The sequence below is a fragment of the Motacilla alba genome, chromosome 3 (genome assembly GCF_015832195.1).
Source record: "Motacilla alba alba isolate MOTALB_02 chromosome 3, Motacilla_alba_V1.0_pri, whole genome shotgun sequence".
In the NCBI taxonomy this organism is placed as follows: Eukaryota; Metazoa; Chordata; class Aves; order Passeriformes; family Motacillidae; genus Motacilla; species Motacilla alba.
This window is the reverse complement of record NC_052018.1, coordinates 100,055,334-100,077,939: the sequence shown is the minus strand read 5'-3', so window position 1 is coordinate 100,077,939 and position 22,606 is coordinate 100,055,334. Positions and strand designations below refer to the sequence as shown.

Sequence of the window (22,606 nt, the reverse complement as noted above, 5' to 3'; positions counted from 1 at the left end):
GCGCGGGGGGCGGGCCGGGAGCGGCGCGGGGCACGTCCCGCGCAGGCGCACGCGCGGGTGAGGCCACGGGGCGCGCGCACGGGAGCACGGGATGGCGGGGGCTTGGAAGGGCCCTGTGGAGAACAGCCGGCCCCGATGGGCGTGCAGCGCCTCCGGAGAGGGAGAAGCCGTGACCTCCCTTCCCTGAGCAGCCCGTCCCAGTGCCCTGCCACGCTCAGGGCAAAGAATTTGTTCCTCATGCTGAGGTGGAACCTGGTGTTTTAGTTTATGGCCACTGCTCCTCGTCCGGCCGCAGGGCGCCACTGGAAAGAGCCTGGCACCATCCTCCTGGCAGCTGCCTTTGAGAGACTTGTATGCACTGATAAGATCCTCTCGCAGTCTTCTTCTCTCCAGACTAAGCAGGCCCAGCCCCCTCAGCCTTTCCTCATGAGAGGCGCGCCAGTCCCATCATCACCTCTGTCGCCCTCCGCTGGGCCCTCTCCGGGAGCTCCTTGCCTTTCTTGCCCTGAGGAGCCCAGAACTGGACACAGCACTGCAGAAGGAGCTGAGTAAAGAGGCGGTATCAGCTCCCTCCGCCTCCTGCCGCTGCTCTTCCCAATTCACCGCGGGAAACGCATCCCGGGCGGGGGACGGGGATGTGCGCGCGGCCTGCGCATGCGCGGCGCGTCAGGGACGAAGGGAGCCGAGCCGAGCCGGGCCGAGCCGGGCCGAGCCGAGCCGAGCCGGGCCGGTGCTGCAGTGCCCGCGTCCCCCGGATGCGTAACCCCGATCGCCACGGTATGTCAGTGTCTCTTAAGCAGCCAGGACTCAGCAACTCCGTGGGATGAGGTTTGTGAAAAGGATCCTGGCTGATGGCCTTGATCTGCAGCTCCATGAGGTGATTTCCACTGACCTTGGGTAAGGAGCAATTAAGTCCTTGCCAGTCTCCTACGCAGGACAGTTCGTTTGTGTTTGATGTTTTAAAACGGTCCTGTAGGGAATCCAGACACGAGTCCAGACATCACACACTTAAAAAGGCTTCTCCATCTGTTTTCCCGTGTTCCCCACCCCGCACCCCAAACAAAACAAACAAAAAACCCCAAAGCAAACAAAAAACAAACCAAAAAAAGGAGGCTAAAGATCAGGGTTTACTGAGAACAATTCAGGCCAAGATACTTCTTTTCACAATTGAGTGATTCCATAGGATTCAGTCAGGCATCTGAGGGTGGTGACCTGGGGAGAGTCCTTCACTTGCAAGACAGTTTATAGATACAGTCTGTACTGCAGCCGCTGCATGGTGACTGAAAGGCTCCCTTGGGAACTGAGTAGGAGCAATCCCTGCCTAGGTGGTCTGGGATTGTAATGCAGAACAACAGGGAGCTGTTGAGCCAGGTCTTTTTATGGGAGGGAGAGGGATGCACATCCTAGGAGGGGAAAAACATCACCCCAGTTCTAATATTGACCTCAGAAGTGCTCATGTCTCTGCACCTCACATGTGACACAGGTTGTCCTCTTTTTAGTGCATGAACAAGCTTCATCCACGTTTTTGGTTTTTTTTTTTTTTTTTTTTTTTTTTTTTGTTTTTTTTTTTTGTTTGATGTAAAATACTTCTTTCTCCTTAGTGCATTCAGTTCCAAGGACTGGCAAGGCATTTGCTTTTGAAGTAACACCACGTGAATGTGCTAAGGTGGAAGCGAATCTCTGCTTACCCTGACAGGCAGGACAGCTCAATCCAGGATCTTGAACAAAAAAAAAAGGAAAAAATAATCATTGTTTTGGCTTCAGACTTTGAGGTAACAGCTCTCTGAAAACAGGCTTCTTCCAAACCTGGTACAAAATCGATGCTTTTGGAAATGTGAGTTCTGCATCAGCTTTCTGGGCTTTGCTCTTTGGTCAAATGAAATGTTGGCTGTCAGTCCCCATTTGACATTTTTGACAAGACCCTGTAAGTGATACAACTTTCAGTGCTGGTCTTTCTGTTGGGTGTTGATGGGTCAGCAGGGAGACCAAACTGAATGGTCTGTGCCTGCAGACCTGCTCTTGTAGCTGCCATGAGGGCAGCTCAGGACATCTCCCTCCTGGCAGCCTGGGGTTGTTTCTAAAATGTTCATCAGTATTGATTTGGTCTCTGAAGTTTCCCTTTGGTATTGAAAACCATCAGTTTTCTTCTGCCAGTTTGGCCCCACTGACTTATTCCTGCTGGTTTTTTTTCCTCAGCATCAGAGGGGAGCGCTCAGGGAAGCAGCCTGTCCTTCTGGCCAAGCTACCTGGGCCCACATCACTTCTCCAGCCTCAGCTCTGGATTTGCCAAGCCTCAACTTGTCATTGCCACCTGAGTCCTGGAAGAGCTCGGAGGAGATCCTCAGGGTCCCTGGCTCTGCCTGGATCACTGGTGGTGGCTGAAGTGAGCAACTGCCGGGGTGGGAGAAGCGCTTGCAGCCAGCTTCAGGATGGGTTTGGTCACCCCAGGGCTGGGGGAATGTGGGGGTGGATGTGATCTAGGCTTATCTGTGAGAAAGGGGGTATCCCTGAAAGACTGGAGGGTGGTCAGATGGTGTGACAACAGAAATCCTGTTGGAACTGTTAGAAGAGGAAGGAAGTGATCTCAATCTGTGCTGTTCTTGCAGAGGCAGAGCAGCAGCACGGAGCAGCAGGTGAGCCTGGCAGGGCTGCCTGCAGCTTGGGACAACACGCTCATGGTCCCCAGGAGCGGCCTCCAGCCTGCAGCTGACACCTCCTACAGATACAAACTGCAGTGCCTCTGGTAAGGGCTCTGCTCCCTTTGAGGGCCTTCTGTGGGCTGCCTGAGTGGTGTCTTCAAGCCCTGCTCGCTGTGTCTGCAGGACCCAGGTGAGGCAGATCGCCAGGGAGAGGGACAGGGCGAGGCTCAGTTTGGAGAAGGCAGAGAGACACTGCCTGCAGCTGGGCAGGGAGCTGGATGAGCAGTACATCGCTCTTGAGCACACCCAGAGCAAGCTCAGGTAGAAAGGGTTCTTTTGGTGGGGTGGAGAAAATGTGCTTACGCATCCCTTTTGAACCTCCCACTTGTTTTGCCAATGTGTCAGTGGCAGGAAAGTCCTTGAAGGCCCCTCTCCACCCCTATGATCTCAGCATCCTTCCAACAAAGCTCTCATCTCCTTCTTGTGGCCATCCAGGAACATGCTCTGTCTGTCCCAACCATGTTGCTTTTCTTCCCCAGGAATTTTCAGGCAGAAATAGAGGCAAAAGAGCTGCTTTTGCAGCAAGCAGTGAGTCACCAGGCAAAGCTGGAGGCTGCTGCACAGCTCCTCCAGGGCAAAGAGGCCAACCTGCAAGGGAGACTGAACCATGTGATGAATGTAAGTACAACTTCTTTGGCTGAAACACCTTCGCTCTTTCAGAGGTGGCAAAGCAGAGGTGGTGACAAATATAGATGGTTCACTTTGCTCTTGTTGGGAAGAACAGGAATTTTATGGAGAAGAATCATCAGCCACATCCATACAGTTGTATTAAATACAGAACTTGTTACCTTGCCATGCCATTACAAAACTGCTGTGTTTTCTGTTGGCAGTGGCTTGGCCCTTGGTAACACCTGAAAACACAATGGCCAAAGCTAAAATTGTGCCAGGGACTGTGTCAAAGGCAGAGATGATGGTGACTGCATGCCTGGGATTACCCCAGTTCTGGTCAGTGTAAAAGTACAGATGGAGATAGCTCAGGAGTTGTTGCCTTTGTTAACTTGTTGCCTTTGTGAGGGAAACCACAATTTTAGGGAGCAGAGGTAGAGCTGATCCTGTGGGGCTGTCTAGCTCTCTTTGTGCAAAAGCCACTCCTGTCCTTTGGAGAGATGAGCCCGTGTGGTATCAGCAATGTGCTGTCCTGTCGTGGTTTAGGAATGATGCTCCCCAGTTTAGTTCTCCTACCAAGACTCCCCAAACCACACTGCTGCTTGCTCACTCCTTCTCCCCACTTTTCATTCTCCTCCTGGAGAGGAGAATGGGAGGCACAAAAGGCAAAGACCATGGGTTGAGATAAGAACAATGTGCTGGAAACAGCAGTCAGATAAGAAACAACCAGTGACAGCAACAGTATTAACCACAAAAGTGTACAAAAGAGAGGGTGATTTACATGCCAAATGCTCTTTGCAGAGCAGCCACGTTTTCTCTGGAAGGCATCTCCTTCTCCCTGGAATTGAGAGAGAGCACCTTCCCTCTGTCCCCAGTGAATGAGGTGGTACAGAATAACATCTGGGCCTTAGCCACATCCCTCCTGGTTACTGCAAAAATCAACCCTGTTCTTGATTAAAACCAGGACATGTCCAGGGTCTCCTGGGAGCTGTGCTGTGTTTGGCCTGCTGATATGCCAGTTGTTTTACAGCTCCCTGCTGAGCACCTGTGGCTGATAAACCCATCCTGCCATGTCAGGACCCACTGCATCAGGGATATCTCCATTTTATCTGCAGGAGAACACACAGTTACAAAACAAGGTCACAGAGATGGCTGAGAAACTGTCAGCCTCTGAGGAAATGGTGTTGGACCTGCAAAAAGAACTCAACCACATTGTAAAGGATAAGGTAACCTTTCCCTGTTGCAGTCAAGTAAGAACTTTTCAGGAATTCATAAAAAAGTTGATCTTGCATATTTTATGTCAGTCGCTGTGGTCTCCCCCTGTGTGAGCTCTCCTGTGCTTTAATGGCAGCCTGGAAGCTGGGGAAAAAAAAGAAAAGAAAAGGTGTGAGGAAATTTTCCAGTTGTAGAGAATTCTGAAAATCTGCAGTCTTCAAGGGAGAACTTACAGAGTTCAGTTTCCAGAAAAGTTTTGTTTTTCACTAGTGTTGAAGTAAAGAGTTTGTTTTAGTATCTTACACTCCTAAAATGAATCTGGGGAAAGAAGTGAGTCTGTGATCTTGTTAGCGAGGAAAGCCTGCCTGTAGTTTGGTGTCTCACGTGTGGAGAGAATTGTTTTTCCTCCTCTTTCTGACCCATCCCACAAGTGATGGGCCCCTTAGGGAGCCTTCTGTTGAAAGTATGGGTGTAGCCCAATGACCCCAGGGATTTAGTAGAGCTTTTGACTCTCCATTTGGAGATGATTTTCTTGATGAGAAGTGTTTCTTTGTGCAGCTGGAGCAGGGGGAGCCCCACAGCCCAGAGTTCCTGAAGCAGAGCGAGCGCTTTGCCGAGATTGTCCTGGAGTATGAGCGGCAGTGCCAGGTATGTGTGGGCAGCACTGCTGGTGTCACAGTGCTGCTCTCTGCAGCACATCTCTTGGGCACTCGGGCCTGAGGGAGAAGGAGGCAGACCTGATCATAGGGCAGAGGGATCCCTCTTACCTTGCTCAGAGTCCTGTCCCGTCACTCCTAAAGCCATGGGTTGTTTGCCTTGCTAGGATTTTGGCAGGAGAGAATAGGGGTGGATCATAAATTCCTTCCTGCTTGTAGCCATGGACTATTTTGTTAGTGAACCATGTATCTCTGTTGTTAAGGACAGACCCTGTTGGATTTCTTCTTGAGCACAAGGAGAAAACTGTTCTCCTAATGTGGAAACCATATTAATAGCTAAAGTCTTCTATATTTTTGTTTTTCCCTTCCTTCTTGCCCCCACTTTAAAAAAACCCAAAAAATCTTGTTGCTGCTGAACTCTTCTAGAGGGTCAAGGTAAGCCAGTCCAGATATCTGGTGTGTGTGTGTGGTCCAAGAATTGGTGCTCTGTGTATTGTAACTCCTGCAGGGTGCTGTGCTCCTTCCCAGAGCTTGGGGCTCTCTGAGGCATGAGCACAAACTCTGTTTCCCTTCTTCCATTTTTAATGTGTGTATCTTTAACTTGTCTGGGTGCTCTGTTCTTTGAGTCCTGTGCTTGTCACATTGCCTGTTTGTTCCCAGATGCTGTGTGTGTGGCTGGGGAGAACCCCTGAGCAGGGACAGTGACAGTCACGTCCCCCCAGCAAGGGCTGAAATGCAGACTTTCAGCAAAGCCATTCTGTGGATACATCAGGCAGCCCTTCTCCAAGCTGTAATTAAAGGCAAACATTCTGCAGCACTATCCAGTGCAGCATTGCTCCAGGTGGCACCAGAGGGTTGAATATGCTCGGTGCTGCATTTTTTCCTCTAGTTGAGCAGCCCCAGAGTTGTCCATGAGGATGCTGATGGATGAAAAGCTTTGACCTTCAGGCTTCATCTGCCCCTGGGGTTTATCCTTTACCCTCATTGAATGCTCTCAGCCCCCCTTTCCTGTTTAGAATGGAGATGAAACAAACTGGGTTTGCACTTGTCTGCATCTGCTCAGTAATTTTTGTTAACTGGAAGTGTCCTAGTTCATAGTCTCTTGCAGCACATCAGTTTTCCTGGGTGGCAGGCTATGGGATGTAATTGGATGTCTGCTCAAAGTGAACAGTCCAGAAGAAGGCAGGATAGCTTGTATGCTGCTGTTGCTTCCTGTTCAGGATAGAGGATGTGAAATGAAGCAAGCAGCTGCCCATCTCCAGACACCTCCGTGGAAGTGGCTCATTGCACTGGTGTGGTGGCTCATTACTTGGTGTTCAGCTCGGGCACTCCTTGCTGATGGAGATGGGATAAACTCCTGTGCTGGCCTTGAGGTGTCTCTGGCACCAGGAGACCAGCAGGCCCTGCCTCGTGCTGTGCTTCCCATGGGATCAGCACCTTCTTCCCTTGTTTTATTCCTTCTGCAACCTGAAAAAGTTCCCTCCCAGAGGCCTGTGGGCTTTGCTTCACTGTGAATCCTGCTGGTTGCCTTCTCTGCATAGAGTAGTGCTTGTTGGCCAGCCTGTGTGCCCCCAAGAGAGTCTTGAGGATGTAAACACAAACCCCTGGGCTTGTACTGAGATCATGATGTTTTTTCTGTGTTGGATTCTACCAATGGTGATTTAGGTCAGGAGGGTCTCAGGAGGCCCAGCCCCCTGAGGTGTAGGCAAACCCCCTGGTTTTGTGTGCTTTTGCCTTCAGGGGCAGTTGCTTTGTGCTTTACAGTGTGTAGTGATGGTGGTCTTGGAAATCTGGGGTTATAATTCTTCTTTGGCTCCTCCAAATTCTCTGATGTCTTCCTTTGTTTGGGAAGGCTGTGCTGGGACTGGGGAGGGGCCTACCAGGAGCTTTGAGGAGCTCTGTCCTGTGTCCTGAGCAGTGTTTGTTTCAGGTGCTGTACGAGCAGAACGGAGCGCTGCGAAGGGAGCTGCAAAGGCTGCGCCTCCAGCTGCAGGACAGCGGGGCTGAGAGAGAGCTGCCAGCAGCAGGTAATGTGCAGGAGGGCTCAGTGCCTGTCCTCTCAGCAACAGCAAAGTTCCCTCTGCAGCCAAGTTTGCATGGGAGTGTGGGGAGGCTTGTTGTGCCTGAACTACTGCTGCCAGTTCTGGTATTGGGTAGCCATGGGAGGGAGGAAGGAGAAGATGGGTGGTGGGGAGGAGGGTTTTCCAACTTGAGAGCTGCTGATGGAACCTGTGAACTAGGCAGCTATGGCTGAACTGGCAGATTTTCAGTGTTGAAGATGCTGAGGAAACAATGCAATAAAGAGGAAGTAGCCCCAAACTACGGGTTGGAAAATTCAAGCTGAGCATTAGATAAAAGCTTCTGGACAAGAGGGGTGATGCAGCCCTGGGACTAGTTGCCAGATAGATGGGGAATGTTCATCTTTTGGGGTTGTATGCAATTCCCCAAACCCCTTATGGACTGGATGAAATTGCATTCTGATCGGTCCTGTCTTGTAGGCCTCCCCTCACAGGGCTCCTCTCTGCCATCACACCCTTCTCCAAGCCTTCTTGTTCCTACTTCTGTGTATACAGAAATGTCACTCCCAGTGGAGCACCTCCAAGAGCAGCTGCAGGACCTGAAGGTGCAGCTGGAAACCAAGGTGAGTGGGGTGGGGGGAGATGTCCTGGCTGCTTGGTAAGCACAGCTGCTACAGTGTGACTGATGAGACATCTGCTCCAGTAGGGTTGCTGGAGAGAGAGTTCAGGCTGGGGAGCAGGAGGGTGGTGCCTCATCACTCGTGTGGGGTTATTTCATGTGCTTCTCCAGCTTGTCTTAGCTGCTAGGAAGGTTTGGAGCCTTTGCCTCACTGGCTGGCAAAGGCTCTATGGAAATCATTGTCACCTTGTGAAATGTTTGTGTGGGTCTTGTGAGGAACCAGAGATCACTCAGTGTTGTTGTCACAGTAAAACCAGAGACAGGACCCAGAGGAGAAGCAGACAGGTGTCTCCAGGTGTATCAGAGGGGCTGTATCAGAGCCTTGTCACCCTTGGCTTGCAGCACACTTCTAACCTGCTTGCTCTGAGGTGACAGTGTGAGCGCAGCCTCCTCTTCAGACTGCTCTGAATGCTCATGGGAGAGGCCTCAGTTTCCACATTTACTCCTCTTGCTGCTGAACTGAGAGGTCAGTGATGCTTGCTGGTTTTTGTGCCGCAGCACTGCAAGAGAAAATCCTAAACTGCTCCAGTTTGTTTGTCACTGTTCTGTCACAGTTCAAGGAGCACAAAGCTACAGATCTTCTGCCTGCTTTATAGTCCTGTCTTTTTGCACATCAAATCCTGGAGTTTCTGGTGTTCACCAGAAGGGGAGTTGTGGGGAGCAGTAGCTTCTCACCAGCATATCCTGAAAGGAACTGCTCTGCAGTGGAGGAGGGATATGAGGAGCCGAGGCAGATGATGCCCTGGCCTCTCCCTTCTCCTCTCTGGGGCTCCTTGCAAACAAGGAGAATGGGGAGAACCATGCTGCTTGCTGGCAGCTGCCTGAAAGACAAAGAATTGGGCCCTTCTGGTTTCTGCTTGTTAGACACTGCTGAGTGAGACTGATTTGTTGCCCTGAGTTCAGCAGGGACCGGAACTGCCTGAAGAGAGTCCTCTGTTGAGTGGGACCAATAGATCAATCTGAACTGGAGCTTTTGGAGGAGAGGAAAGCTCTCAGGAGCATGGTGCTAATATCCCAATCCTATCTTCTTCCAACAGATAAACTGTTAAGAGGAAGAAATAGAGTTAATGTGGAAAAGCTTTGAGAGGGAGAGGAAGGACAGTGAGGAAAGTTTCAAGGCTGAGATGTGCAAGATGGAATACCAGAAAAGAGATCTTGAAGAAACAGTTGCAAATGCTGGGCTATAATTAATGGGCTGAAAGAGCCAAAATGGGGGCCTGGAGGAGAGGTTTGAGATGGAGCAGGCCAGGGTGATAGCAGCACACTGAAGACATTTGCCATCCAGGGCAGCAGCTGGACCAGGACAGAGAAGAAATAAAGACGAAGCACAAGGGCAGACTGAGCCTGGGGTCTGGCACTGTTCTCTTTTTGGGGCTAAGGAGGAGATTAGGGTTGCATCTCCTGCTCATACCAGAGTAGGTTGGGCTGATTTTTCACAGGGCTGGAGAGCTGTTTTAATTTGGAAGAAAATCTGGGCAGAATTGCAGGGCAGCAGTTGTTTGAAGTGAGACATCTAACTCCTCTTACATGAGTGGTTTTATTTCAGGACTCTGAGTTTCCCTGCATGTTCTACAAGGCTGTGTTAGAGGCAGTGCCCAGCAAAGACTGTATCTTAAAATAGTGAGAGATATAAAAGAGCTTTCGTTAGTGTTTTCTTATTACCTCTTGGTCCTTCAGCAAACCTGCCTCTACTTGCTAGACGATCACAACTTGCTATCTTAAAAGCAGTAAAAAAGTCTTAAATTTCTCCATATAGGTAAAAGAGACTTGCTTGTGAAAGAAAGAGGTTGCCACTGAATAACTGTTTATCTTCCCTTCCTCCTGCCTCTGCCCTGCTGTTTGTTTGTCCCTTTAGGATCAGCGTTTCCCCTTGGCAATATGCCAGCAGGGGATTTTGCTAGGTCATTATCACTGTTTTAGGGCTGAGATATGGGGTAATGAGGGAGAAGGGAGGTGATTTGGCTGAAGTCTGTGGTAGACCAGGGAAACAAACCCAAATAAAAGGAATACAAGGCATTTAAGCTATTTTATCTCTGATGAATGGCAGATGGACTGACTGCAGTGGGGAGCTTTCAGAGTTGCTGGAGAAGATGTAATTGGGTGTGAGTCTTTAAGAAGTGCAAAAGGTGTGGGAACTTTCTGTGAAATTTAACAAATTGCCTTAACTTTGCAACATAGAAAACCCTTTGTATTGCATCTCCAGCAAATGTCCATTCAAAGGCTGGCTGAGCATTTCAAGCTGTGATATCAAACCCAGATCAGCAAAATGGTTTTGATCTTTAGGAAAGACGCAGAGGTTGAGCCTAACCAAGAGCTGTCATGGAGTGAATGCCAGCATGAGGACAGCTGTAAGGCTTCATTGCAGCAGCATTGGTGTGAGAGGAGGTGATTTCCCAATGATAAAGGCTCCAAGGTGAGGCCTTCAAGAATAGGGCATCCATGAGATGCAGCAGTGGAAGCAGAAGAAAAAAAGACCAAGTCTCTGTGGAAGCAGAGACAGCTCAAGTTGTAAGAAAAGGTTAATGATGAACAAGCCAAGATGTGTAAAATGCTGGCTTTTGGGTATGAAAAGATTAAAAAGGCACCAGGATGAAATGGGAGTAATGCAGAGACAGTGAAGCTGAGGGCTCTGCTGTTGGAAGGGACAAGGTGTCTGGAGAGCTGTCCTCTGGGGGAAAATGAGCTGATCCCCTAAGACTCAGATGAGCAGGTAGACCTAAATCTTCTGTTGCAACTTCAACACTGAAGGAACAGAGAATAAATGAGCAATTATATGATGGACACACCAGTGCAAACAGTGCAGATGTTTGTGGTAACAAATGGCCTGCTCAGTATGGAAGCTGGAGGCAAAGTGGAAAGCATTTATCAGGGAGAAATGGAATCTTGATAGCAAGGGATGTGCTTGGGAAGGAGGCAGAGTTGAATGCCTTCAAAGAGCAGACATCTCAGGACATAGACCTGACCTGCAGGGCAAGAAGAGAAGGAAAAAAGCTCTGGGAGACAGTGGTGTAACAGCATAGGAGGAAACCTGACATTCAGGCTGTCAATACAGAGCTGAAGAGGAAGAGGAACAGGTTGAAACTGGAGCTGATGCAGCTCAAAGATGTCATGCTGTACTTGGAAAATGAACCCAGAGCTCAAGAGAGTGTCAGGTTTGAGTGCAAAGGTAGTTTGAAGAACTAACATGCTGCTGCAAAGAAAAAGCAGATGCCTTGTGAGACACAAGGCTGCTTAACACCATGATGGTGCTGAAGGCTGTAACAGCAGCTATGTTCTCTTGGATATTCCAACAGCAGCTTTGTTCTGCTGCTCTCATGAAGTGGGCTATGAACTAGGATACTTCCAATTAATAAATATTACTGAGCACATGTAGACAAATGCAAAAGCTAAATTATGTCTTTTACTGATGGTGGGAGTGTGGTCACGGAGCTGGGATGTGATTCTGTGGCTGACTGCACACTCATCTCCTCTGCCTTGGACACGGATGCTGGAGATGCCACAGGAAGCACAGCATGTGAATTCATGTAAAATTCCGAAAAACAGCTGCACTGAGGTGAGCAAACACCACATAGCCCATGGACTGGTCCTTGTGCTTCAAGGAGAGAGGAAGAACATCCTCACACAGCTCCTCTGCATGCCACAGGCACTGCCACAAACTGCAGTGCTGTCCTCCCTGCCAGGATGGATGGTCTGTTATTCTGCGCCTTCCCTTGAAGAATTTGTGTCCTCTATGGCTCTGGTGTTTAGCAGCAGTTATTGGATATGACTGTCCAACACAGGACTAAGCTTCATTCCCACAAGTGCCAGTGTTCATGGCCTCCTGGCAGACTGGGAGTACCAACAGAAGTGGAAGGATAATGAGGCCACCTTGGTTGTGGGGTCACAGCTTTTTGTCCAGTGCTGTAAAATCACAGAGGCCTCACAAACAAGCTGATTTCTCCAGACATGGCTTTATTGCAGTTGAGGGGCTGGCCTCACCACCTGTTACCCTGTAATGAGGTCTTGGTGTGCCTTGATGAGTCAAATCACTTTGTATCCACAGGACTGCCAAATAATTTTAGCCAGCTGGAAGCCACATAAATTCAGTCTGATACTCTTTGTCCTTATTCCCCTTTACTTCCCTTCCCTTGAAGACCTGCTCCTTCTCTACTCTTGTCTCTTGATTGTCCCCATAGGTTTTGCCTGAGTTATGGGAAGGTTTTTTCTCAGTTTTCTGTAGTCCTTGGCTGTCATTGGAAACCAAATTGGAAAAGATCAGGCAGCCAGCACAGAATGCCAGCCCCCAAATGGAGTTTGTGCATGGTTTTCTCACTCTGCTGTCTCTCCCTGCACAGGAGACCTGTGCTGGCTGCTGGAGAGCAGCTTGCTGAAGAATTAACATGGGATGGATTTCTTCCTTAGGAAACTTTAGATAGGTACTAGGGTCACCCACTGAGCCATAAATCTGGGGAGAGACAGGTTTCTGGTGTGGATGATCCCAGTCTGCTAAACTGACCCTCCCATTGTTCTTCATTCCTTGGTTTTAGGTCTCTGACAGCTTTGCAGGACTTTGGATGTCTCTAGGCTGTTTGCCCTGGGCTGAGCTGAGTCACTTGCTGGGGCAGAGGCACCTGACTCACTCCTGCATCAATTGAGGGCTGTATCTGTTTTGGTTTAGCTTTGCTTCCTGTTTCAGGCCAAAACCAGATGTGGGACTACCCAAAACAGGGCTCTTCTCTAGGGGTCTGTGCTTTCCTGCTCTCTGGTCTGAAGCTGATCCTATCCCTCTTCCCAGCAGGAAAAATGGGAGTGAGCTGGGTAGAGAGAAGCTGGAGGAGCTGGCTGAAATAGCACAGTTAACAGCATTGGTAAGAAGCCATTAACCCCAGCTTCCAGGCTCTTGGCTGAAGGATTTAGAAGGACAAAAACTGCATGTGTTTATAGAGAAGGGCAAAAATGTTTGTTTCAAACATTCAAACACAATCTTCCTTTGAAGAACCAACTTCATCTTATAACTTGTAGAGCAGTGAAAACTTGTGTGACATTGAAAGTCTTACGGAAGGAAGGGGAAAGTCTTTAATGACTTCATGACTTTCACTACTTTCACTCTTTCTCCCTGAGATTTCTCTCCCTGCCAGTCTCAAACCCACATGGCTCAGTCAGTCTTCGTTGCCTGTGTTTCCAACCCAAGCCTGCTGTGCATGATTTGTTGTTTCTTTTCTCCACCTTTTCCAGTGTGATAAGGGCAAGGAGGAGCTCTCTCACCCAGATGTCACGAGGCCTCAGCTGGGCTCTGAGCCCCCTGAGCACAAGGCTGGTCACAGTGATGGCTCTGGCACCGCCCAGCTGCAGAGCCAGAGCCTTCTGGAGGCCGAGTGCCTGAGAGGAGCAGAGATTGCTGCAAGGCTGGAGCACCACCAGAGGCATGCAGCATGTTGGATGGAGATGGAGCTGCTCCAACAGCAGCTCCAGGCCTCGCAGGAAAAGGTGGGTGTCATTCAGTGGCAGGCTGCTGAGTGGACTCTGTGTGACACCCACCCAGAAGGGAGGGTGTCCAACTCTTCAGAAAAAAGTTGTCCTCTTCCTCTCTGTGGGGGACAAAGGATTCTCCCTCCTGCTCAGAAATGGCTGAAGCCAGTTCAGGTGCAACAGGGGAGAGGTCCTTGCTTGCTTGTCCCTGTGATACCCTCCTGTCCTTGTCCTGTGCAGGCTGGCTGGGCAGAGGGGATGGGGGCTGAGTGGAGGTGGCTCACACAGGGGTGTCAGGAGCTGTGGTTCCCCATGGCTCAGCTGATAGAGGAACTGGAGCAGTGGTGGAATTGGATAAGGGTTGGGAAGGGAAGACAGCAGCCAGACAGGGCTTGTTGAGGGATGGGAAATGAGGTGGTCAGAGCAGAGTAATGTGGATCACCAGGACAGAGGAAAGCTAATGGGAGAAAGCTTCCAGTGTGTTAATATTCCTCTCCTGCATTCTACCCTGGCTTTCCAAAGTACAGCTTACCCATGGCAGCCATCCCTAGGCAGCCCTAGTGCAAAGTTGGACTAGATCTGCTTTCCATTACCAGTTTTGCCCTTTGCTGGTGACAAGAAGCAGAAGACATGTAGTACAGGACATTTAGTACATCACAGCTAGCCTGGGATGTATCCAAGAACCCAAGTGAGCAGCCCCCTCTGTCTCTTGCTCTTGTGGCCCTTGGTCCTGGGACTCGCTCCCAGAGAATCCCTCCAGCAACTCCTGCTCCTCACTACTCAGCAACGGGGAGCATCTCTCAGCAAGGGGTCTCTGTTTCTCCTCCTGCAGCTCTCAGTGCTCTCAATCCCTTGCTTTGCAGGCTGCCCAGTGAGCACCACTGCCATGGGCCTGCAGCTCTGCTGTGCCCGTGCTGGGGTGAGAGCTGAGGTGAGGCTGAGGGCACTGTCTAACCTCTCCTCTCCCCCGAAACACAGCCTGGGCCTGTCCTGTTGTGGGCTCAAAGCTGTAACCAGCTGTCACCCTTTCTGTGTTACAGCTTTTGGAAGCCAAAGCTAGCCTGAGCCTGGCCCAGGCCCAGCACGCTCTGCAGTTGCAGCAGGCCAGGGCCCAGATAAACAACATGGTGCCAAAGAAGCAGTTTGAGCAGCTGCAGAACACCTTGAGAGAGGAACAGTGCAAGACTCAGCAGCTCCAGGAAAGCCTCCAGCTGCAGGCTGAGCAAACATGCAGGCAGCTGGTCAGGACCCAGGTAAGCAGGGAATTGCAGGAGCTCAGTCCAGGGTACTGTGAAGGGAACACTGCTGGCCTGGCAAGCTGGAAGGCAGCTGTGAGTGAAGCCACCAGAGGTTTGGGTGGAAGATAGTAGATATAAAGAACTCACATGGAAAATGCACTTACCTTCAAATTCAGCTGCAACTTTAATTCTTCACGAATCCTCCAGTCACCAGCCTGCACTCAAACAGGTGGATTTATCTCTAGGGCACTGAGGTGTTGGTTTTTTTGTGAGTTTTGTCTTCTGGGCAAAAATAGGACAAATTATAACCTAAGGAATTATAATGAGCAGGCACAAGGACTGCATCCAAGGAGGCTTTGTCTCTCCCTGAGCTTTCCTGGACATGGCTGTGAGTGGGGAGGCCAATGGCTTATTTTTATAGAATACACTGCTGGAAAATCTGTGCCTTGTCTTAAAACTGGTTGAGTGCAGACCTAGGGAAGGTTGTACTGCTCTAGACCTCTGTCCCAGTGCTCTTTGTATCCTGCACCTCTGATGAACCCCCCTGCTCTGCCTCCAGGAGCATGAGGGTCCATGAACAAGACCTTGGGAAAATGTACAGTCCAGGGTTGCCAGAGGCCAGGAGAGTGCTGGGACAACCCACACATAGACTTTCTTGCTCACTGCAGGAGGAACATGAGCGGCTGCTGCAGGCAGCTGTGGAGCAGGCAGAGGGGCTGGAACAGAGTCTGAGGAATGCAGAAGCTGTGCTGGCAGAGAGGGCAGCTCAGCTGAGAGATGCCCAGGTGAGTGCCAGAGGGGCTGGTGCTGTGTGTCCCTGCCCATCTGGTACCCCTGCATGCGATGCTGAACCTGAAGCCTCCTGTTCCTGCTTTAGGCTCAACTCTCCAGGAACAAACTACTGATTGAAGAGCTCCGTGGAGAGAACAGGAGGTTTGCAATGGCCCTACAGGCTGCTGAGCTGAAGCAGAAGAGCATGGAGGAGAAGAACCAGCTGTTGGAGGAACAAGCCTCAGCTCTGAAGCAGCTTATTGGAAAAATCACACCAGCATCTCTGAGTGGGTGACGGAACATCTGCAGTGGCAGCCCCTGGTCCTGGCTGGGGCTGGTCAGGTGCAGAATGGGAGATATGGCTGGGTTGGGAAATCAGCCTTGTCCTCTTTGGTCTTGCCAGGATTTTCCTGTGCAGAAAATACCAAATGGGGAGCCTAGAGTCCTTTGAGGAAACTGGTCTTGTGGATAGCTGAATTTTCCAACTGAAAGCAGCAGCCTTGGTGCCTTTCTCAGTGGCAGTGTGCTGTTATGTCATGTCTGTCTCAGGGCAGCCAGCTCACAGGATTTTCTTTGGCAGTGTTTGGTGGTGGTGCAGGTGCTCCCTCTCTGCAGAAAGCTGATGTTGGAGCCACAGTTACATCTCAAAAGCCAGGGCAGAAAGGCTCGCAGGACCCTGTGCCTGGCTCACTCCAAGCAGGAAAGCAGGCTGAATTGTGACATTAAAAAGTTTGTAATATTACAGCACCTCCTGCTATTCCCAGTCTGCTCTGTATTCCTGTCACCTTCCCGAACTGGTGCTGAACATTTATTGCCAACAGCTCCTCCTAAAGCCTGAGCCTAGGATCCAAAACCAACCAGACTGTTGCCTCTGCAGTGAGCAGGACTGCAGTGCTGTAATGCCCCAGGCATTTATCCTGTTCCTGCATTCTTCCCCAGCTGTTTGCTTTTCCAGCTCCAGTCTGAGATGGGGGCTAAGCAAACCTCTAGCCTTAACCTAGGGCTGATGTTTTTTCAAGTGTTTTCCCAGACATAGTGCAAGAACTGAGCAGCTCCATTAGGAAAACGAGACAGGGAAAAGCAGCTCTTCAGCCTTGTTCTGGTTTTGTGCTAACCAGAATCCTTAAAACCCTCTGCTCCCTTTTCCACCCCTACTCCAAACAGCCCATAGGCCCTGCCAGACCAGTGCTCTGGGATAAGAGATTCTACACAGGAACAGAGGCACAGGCCAAGCAAACTGGGAAAAAACCCAGGCCCATGACCCAGACTGCAACGATCATTCACACAGCACCTCAAGAAACAACATTTATGGGTCTCCGATGGGGACAAGGCTTCATGTGTAATCCTGGAAAGAACCTTGTGCAGCCTTATCTGACACTTGGAGGAGCAGTTCCACTGAGAGACTTAAATAACCATCACACTGCAGGGTCAGGATGGGTTTGGCTGGAGAGCCAGATCACGGTGCTGAATGAACACATTAACTCTTAAAAATCCAAGAGACTGAGGCTGAAGGAGTTCTTTATTTTGCAACCATGGAGTTTTCCTGGCTTCTAGAGCCCAGACAGTTGGTGTCTTACATGCACAGTGTGAACAAAGAACTACTCCAAAGAAAGATGCATTCACAAACCCTGGGTGTAGCTGTGGGGCTTGGATAATGCCCCCCCACTATCCTGGATTCCCAGGATTGCTGTATTACCAGCATGCACCCTTTGCTCATGAAGAGCTGTGGTTTTAAGGCATCAAAGGCTATTAGGAGTGGCAGGGTGCCAGTGCAGAAATACTGAGGTCTCTGAAGTCCTGCACACACCAGAGCTCAGTTCCCATTGTGGGCGGCTCACCAAGCAAGAGCTGTCCCTCCTGTCTTGCACACTTAGGACAGAACGTGCTCCAGGATTCCTTGTCTGATCAACTGTTCACATTTCCAGCGGGGTAAAAAGTGCTGCACAGAAACACAAAAAAACCACCCTCCTTGAATATGTGGGATTTGTTGCCGCATACAACCAGCTGTTTGTTGTGCTGTACATCCAGTGCCTCATGGTACCAGATCAGGCAGAGCTGCACTCTGGACCATGCAGACAGCACATGCAAGGAGCTGTGTGTGCAGGGACTGGGACATGCTGCAAGGCCAGCATTTGCAGGGAGATGTCATGGGAGTGAAAGGGAAGGAAGAGAACAGACCACACTCCTGCCACAGGTACCTGGCTGTTCTTCTTCAACAGGATGGTAGTGCCGTCATCGATCTCAAACTCCCCATGGTCTCTTAAACACCGCACCTGCAAAGTGGAAACACAGCTCTGTAAGAGTCCAATGAAAAAAACCAACCACCCCCTCCAGGTAACAGTCCTTGGCATGGGAACGTGCTGTCTAGTTGGTCTAGTTAAAGTTGCTGCAAAAACCTCTTACTGGATAACTCGCCCCACCACAAACTCCCTGCAGACTAGAAGTACCATCTCTCAACATATTTTGTGCTCTCAGTAGAAGGGGTAAAATGCTGGCAGGCAGAGTAAAACACAGAAACCTGTGAAAGCTTTGGAACTCTGAAAGGTCTGCTTGATGAACTGACTTGGGATGGGGATGAAATGCTTGAAAAGAGATAGTAATGGAAATGTTTATTCATGGATAGAAGCCAGAAATCTTGCACTTACTTCAATGTACAGGCTTTTAGGAGGTTTGATGTCCTGTGTGAGGTCCAGCCCCTCCTCTCCTCCCACTGACTTCATGTAGGTAGCCAGAGACTTTTTGTACCGATTGAACCACTCCACCTGGGGGCATTAACAGGGTTGTACCCACAGACAATGAATACACACAAGTAAGTATTTAGAGAAAGATATGTTAAATGTCATGTTTATAGTGGGGGGAAGACTACCTTATTTTGATTGTAGTAAATAATCCATCAGGAGGAATATGTGGGAAGAGGGGAAGAGTTTGAAAGGAGGCTGACTCACTTCCTCAGCTGACATGTGGAACTGGATGGTGTTGGGCAGAACGCTGCCATACTCCCACCTCAGTGCTCGGATCCGTAGCAACCGGTCATACCTAGAGGAAGAAACGGGGCAAACCCAACACCTCTGCTGAGGTGAGTGCTGGCAACATCCCCAGGCCACAGTGACATCCAGTAATCTAAACTTCTAAAGAGCAGGAGGAAGCAGAGCATTGTCTTTGCGGTGATATCAGCAAAGAACACAAGGAGAACCAGCTCCACAGCTGCCTTGCTGCTCGTGGAAAAGCCACCTGCCCGGGCCGAGAGTCCCGACACCCTGCCCCTGGGGACGCTGTGCCGGCGGGGATGAACCCAGGCGAGACTCCCTGGCCACCCCCCGCCGCACTCACAGGTAGGCCAGGAGGCAGCGCTGGTTCCGGAGCAGGCAGCAGTGCCGGAACCGGATGAGGAAAATCAGGTCCGTCCGTCCCGCCTTCGCTTCGGACCTGGGGGATGAGGGGAAGGAGAAAGAGGGGTAGGAGGAGAGCTGCGGGCCGGGGAGCGCCGCCCGCGCTGTGCGGGACGCGCCGGGAGCAGGAGCCCAACTCACACGTCCGCCTGGTTCCGCTCGTACAGCGCCCGCATCTCCTCCAGCGCCTGCCGCATCTCCTCCGTCTGCAACAGCGGGCACAGTCAGTGAGCGCGGGCCGCCGGCGGGGCCCACCCCGGTGTTCCCGGCGCTCACCCGGAAGGGCGGGAGGTGCCCGCCGGCGGCGCGGTGCAGCTCCCGCACCAGCTCCAGGCCCCGCTCCGCCGCCATCGCGCCCGGCCGCGCGCGCGGGAAACCCGCCCGCGCACCAGCCAATGGCGGCAAGGGCGGGACCGACAGCAGCCAATGGGACACGGGAGGCGGGGCTTAGCGGCGGGACCACGCCTTTCCGCGGGCCCCGCCCCCGCCGTTAGCTGCGCTGAGGCGCGCCGGGCTCGGCGGCCGCGGTGGCGCCGCTGGGGCTCTCGGCCGCCGCCGTGACACTCGGGGTCACGCTGAGAGCCCCCGAGGGGCTGGAGCAAACACGAGAATTTCTACAATCTTGCCTCTAGCGAGCCTGTTTCTCCCAGCCCTCTGGGTCGTTCGCGGGCTGCTGCGCCTCGCTGCCTCTGGCAGCCTCCTCCCCATGCTCCCCCAGCCCTTCCCAGCGCATTTTTCCCTTCTGACAGCCTTCCAACCCGGAGCGTGCCAAAAGTAAAGGGAGAAAAAGAAATAAAGAGATGGGTACGTTTGTGGATGGGGTGGGAATTTTTTAGCACTCGAAGGCCTGGATAGAGATTCAGTAACCCAGGACCAGCGCTTGTCTTGCTCCAGGATTTTCTTTTTCTCGGGCGATGTGTTTCTTATGGTTACTAGACATAAAAAACGAGCAGCGTTTCCTGTACAGCTGCGGTCCCGACTGGAAGAGTGGGGAGAGCACGGTGGGGCTCTCTCACCGCGGCTGAGGCGCCCCGGCGAGGTTCGCGGGCCCGAGCCATCTCTGCTGCTCGTGCTCAGGGCGGTGTGGCCCCCGCGCAGCTGAGCAGGGACCGCGACGGACTCCGGCGAGGGCGTTTTAATGATCCCAGCCACTGCTTTGCTTGGGATTTTAGGCATGGAAACGTCCGGAAATGCTCCGGTCGTCTGCCAGCTGGAGGTGGGCTCCGGGGGTCTGCTCTCCAAGGCGAGCAGTGTCCTGGCCGCAGGGCTGCCGCCGGTTGTGTGTGCAGGGACCCTCCCTCGCCTCCCTCCGCCCAGCCTGGGGCCCCGCAAAGGTGCGGGGCTGAGGAAGGCGCTGCGAAGCTCCCGGGGTCCCCGGAGCGCTGTCCCCGCAGGAGCGGCACGTCTGGCTCGTCATTTATCATCGCGTTCTGCGGTGCTAATGGCCCATCCGAGCCAGGAGAGATAATAGCGACAAACAGACATCCCGAATGCCAATTGTCCCTGCTGAAAATTGGTTGCTGCCTCTTGCCGAGGGATAGAAATGTGGCTGAGCCTTGATTGAAAAATTCCGGGAAAGCTGCCTTATCTTATCGCTTTGCCAGATTAAAAAAGCCTCATACATAAAAATAGACCAAATGAATGAAGAATTTACAAACATCTATATTTTGTGTTAGGAATTGTGTTAAAATTAGGAAAACAGCTGAAGACACTGATTTATACAACTGTGACTATTTCAGGCAATGAAGGTTTACATATCACAGTTTAACAAGATAAAAGATCTCCCACAAAATACATAGATGACAGACAACTCATCTGAATTTGACATAACACAGCATCAAGTACACATGTAATGTGATGAACAGTGCCAGGTCATTCCCCAGTTAGGTAACATACAACCTCTTGAATAAGGCAATTCAAATATAACTCTTAATTCAAATCACAACATACCCAGGCAGCATGCAGGGAGAAGTCATTTATTTTGTATATTGAAATGACACAACTTGCAACATGTTTCCATTTTATGTAGTTAGAGCAACAGGATATAAACCATTCAAATAATATATATATATTTATATATATCTCAAGTCAACAGTTGTCTTTACTGGAATAAAGATTATCTGTTTTTGGTAAAAATAAAACTATTTGAATTCACTAATTAACAAAATGCACAGTGATCAGAAACCCAATTCTTCTCACCATTGTCTTCCCTGGCTCGCTCGCGTTTCCCTGTGACGCAGCAGCTGCACGGCTCCGGATTCAGAGAGCCCAGAGGAACAACGACTCCCTGGCACGTGCTCCCCACGGCTGCAGAGTGTGCAACCCACGCCCCACGGACAGCAGTCCTCCCATCACACCCATCACACCCTATGGCTTGGAAACTGCTTTTCCCAGCTCCCTTCCCAATAAAACACTTACACACGTGCCCGACCTTGGGGGAGTCAAAAGCTGAATCGCTTGTAGAAACACATTCACTGGAACAGGGCTTTTATTTCTTTTTTTACCAATTAATTCCTCCAGACCTTTATGACCAAGACATTTAAGAAATTGTGAATCTGCTCAGAAGGGAAAAAAATCTGAGCCAAAAATCTCTTTGAAGTGGTGGAGCCTAACAGACGTGGCTGAGGATTTATTTCCACCGCAGCAGACCTGGGGATCACAGAAAATAATGAAGGCTTTCCCTAGTATTGAAAAGTCATTTCAAAAGGGAGAAATGAAGAAGGGAAAGAATTTTCTCTACAATAAAAAAAAAAATTCTCAAAGGCTAATCTAGGCAGCTTCTCCATGGTAAAAGGCTGTACTTCCCCTGTTTTGACTGGATACCTGCAGGAATGGATCTTCCTCTTGCTAAAGTGTCCCCTGGTGGCTGGCTGTCCCCTGCCCTGTCCCCATCTGAGGAAGGGGACAGGTCTGGCTGCCAGCAGGATTCCCTGTGCCACGGGTTCAGGGCTGCTGGCAGGTGCGTGGAGGGAATGGCTTTGGACTGAAGCCCCACAAAGCTCTGGGTGAGGGTTCCCCGTGTGCCACAGGGCCTATTAAGGGCTAATAAATAAATCATGCTCATAAATAATGAAGAGGCTAAGATTGGATGCAAGGGGATCCAAATGCCCCAAGCCTGGGGATGAGAATCTCGGGAGATTTCTCTCCTTTGAGTAAGCTACACAGCAGCAGCAGCAGCAGCCAAGGTCTTCCTGCTGGACATCTGTCCCAGGCTTCAAACCCCATCTGTCAGCCAGAGGAACTACGGGAGAAACTGGATTTTCAGAGTGATTGTTACTGGATCCTGTTTATCACCTTTGCAGAGTTGTCTCCTGTCTCCCTACTACTGTATTTACTGCTCTAGTAAAAAATCCTTGGAATATTTCTTTGCCCTTAAAGATACAAAATAAAAATCGTCAAAAGATATGGGGAGAAAGGTCCTTTCACAATGACATTCAGAGCAAAAAGAGAGAAACGACATCTTACAGATCATTAGAGAGCTATCTTTGGCAGAATATTTAAAATAAATTATTTTTACAAATATTTTCTGCAGTCATATATTTATTTTGAATAGTTCACTTTCAGCTATAGGGTTCACTACTCTCTATTGATAGGAAAACACCACAAATATAAAAATATATGAGCTCAGCACAACTTTTAGGCTACCACGACTGTGTCCAATAATTTCAAAAGTTGTAGACTGATACCACGGAAAATATGAAACAGGTTTTCTAAGAGCGTGTGTCGGGTTAGAAGGTCACAGCTCATGGCTGCTGTAAAACACACCAGGGAGGGCGGCTGGCTTGGCGTGGGAAGGAGCTGCAGAAGCCGGATGCTCGGAGCCAGTCTCTGCCCTCACCGGCCATCTTCCCACGGGGAATCGTCTCTCTCGGACCCCTAAGGCTTAG

The 22,606-nt window shown here is 50.6% G+C and overlaps 2 protein-coding genes across 9 annotated transcripts; one reads left to right on the top strand and one right to left on the bottom strand.

Annotated features, from left to right (window-relative positions):
• Window positions 1-77: 77 nt before the first annotated feature.
• On the top strand, window positions 78-16,683 carry LOC119699855 (ninein-like protein). Of its 8 annotated transcripts, none has more exons than XM_038133872.1 (15): window positions 761-897; window positions 1,602-1,772; window positions 2,197-2,383; window positions 2,607-2,743; window positions 2,823-2,960; window positions 3,179-3,317; window positions 4,421-4,531; window positions 5,079-5,168; window positions 5,603-5,611; window positions 7,107-7,203; window positions 7,750-7,817; window positions 13,088-13,339; window positions 14,362-14,574; window positions 15,228-15,344; window positions 15,437-16,683. In XM_038133872.1, the coding sequence occupies exons 4-15, from the start codon at window positions 2,676-2,678 to the stop codon at window positions 15,623-15,625; spliced, it is 1,491 nt and encodes a 496-aa protein (XP_037989800.1). In that variant the 5' UTR covers window positions 761-897; window positions 1,602-1,772; window positions 2,197-2,383; window positions 2,607-2,675; the 3' UTR covers window positions 15,626-16,683. The 8 variants fall into 8 exon arrangements, with proteins under 8 accessions (XP_037989793.1, XP_037989799.1, XP_037989796.1 ...); XM_038133867.1 differs by having other exon boundaries at window positions 1,602-1,834; XM_038133865.1 differs by lacking the exon at window positions 1,602-1,772 and having other exon boundaries at window positions 78-897.
• A 138-nt stretch (window positions 16,684-16,821) lies between these two features.
• On the bottom strand, window positions 16,822-19,134 carry GINS1 (GINS complex subunit 1). The gene is made up of 7 exons (XM_038133875.1): window positions 18,996-19,134; window positions 18,861-18,925; window positions 18,661-18,756; window positions 18,276-18,366; window positions 17,976-18,092; window positions 17,529-17,603; window positions 16,822-17,269 (listed from the first exon to the last, which is right to left on the bottom strand). Exons 1-7 carry the CDS (start codon window positions 19,068-19,070, stop codon window positions 17,201-17,203), a joined length of 588 nt encoding a protein of 195 aa, XP_037989803.1. The 5' UTR covers window positions 19,071-19,134; the 3' UTR covers window positions 16,822-17,200.
• Window positions 19,135-22,606: the final 3,472 nt, after the last annotated feature.

Coding starts and splice junctions, on each gene's coding strand:
- GINS1 (XM_038133875.1), bottom strand. CDS start 19,070: ATGGCGGCGGAGCGGGGCCTGGAGCTGGTGCGGGAGCTGCACCGCGCC. Junction 18,367..18,660: donor CGCTGCCTCCTGGCCTACCT/GTGAGTGCGGCG, acceptor TTCTTCCTCTAG/GTATGACCGGTTGCTACGGA. Junction 18,093..18,275: donor TCCACATGTCAGCTGAGGAA/GTGAGTCAGCCT, acceptor TAATGCCCCCAG/GTGGAGTGGTTCAATCGGTA.
- LOC119699855 (XM_038133865.1), top strand. CDS start 824: ATGAGGTTTGTGAAAAGGATCCTGGCTGATGGCCTTGATCTGCAGCTC. Junction 2,961..3,178: donor CACACCCAGAGCAAGCTCAG/GTAGAAAGGGTT, acceptor TTTCTTCCCCAG/GAATTTTCAGGCAGAAATAG. Junction 4,532..5,078: donor ACCACATTGTAAAGGATAAG/GTAACCTTTCCC, acceptor TTCTTTGTGCAG/CTGGAGCAGGGGGAGCCCCA.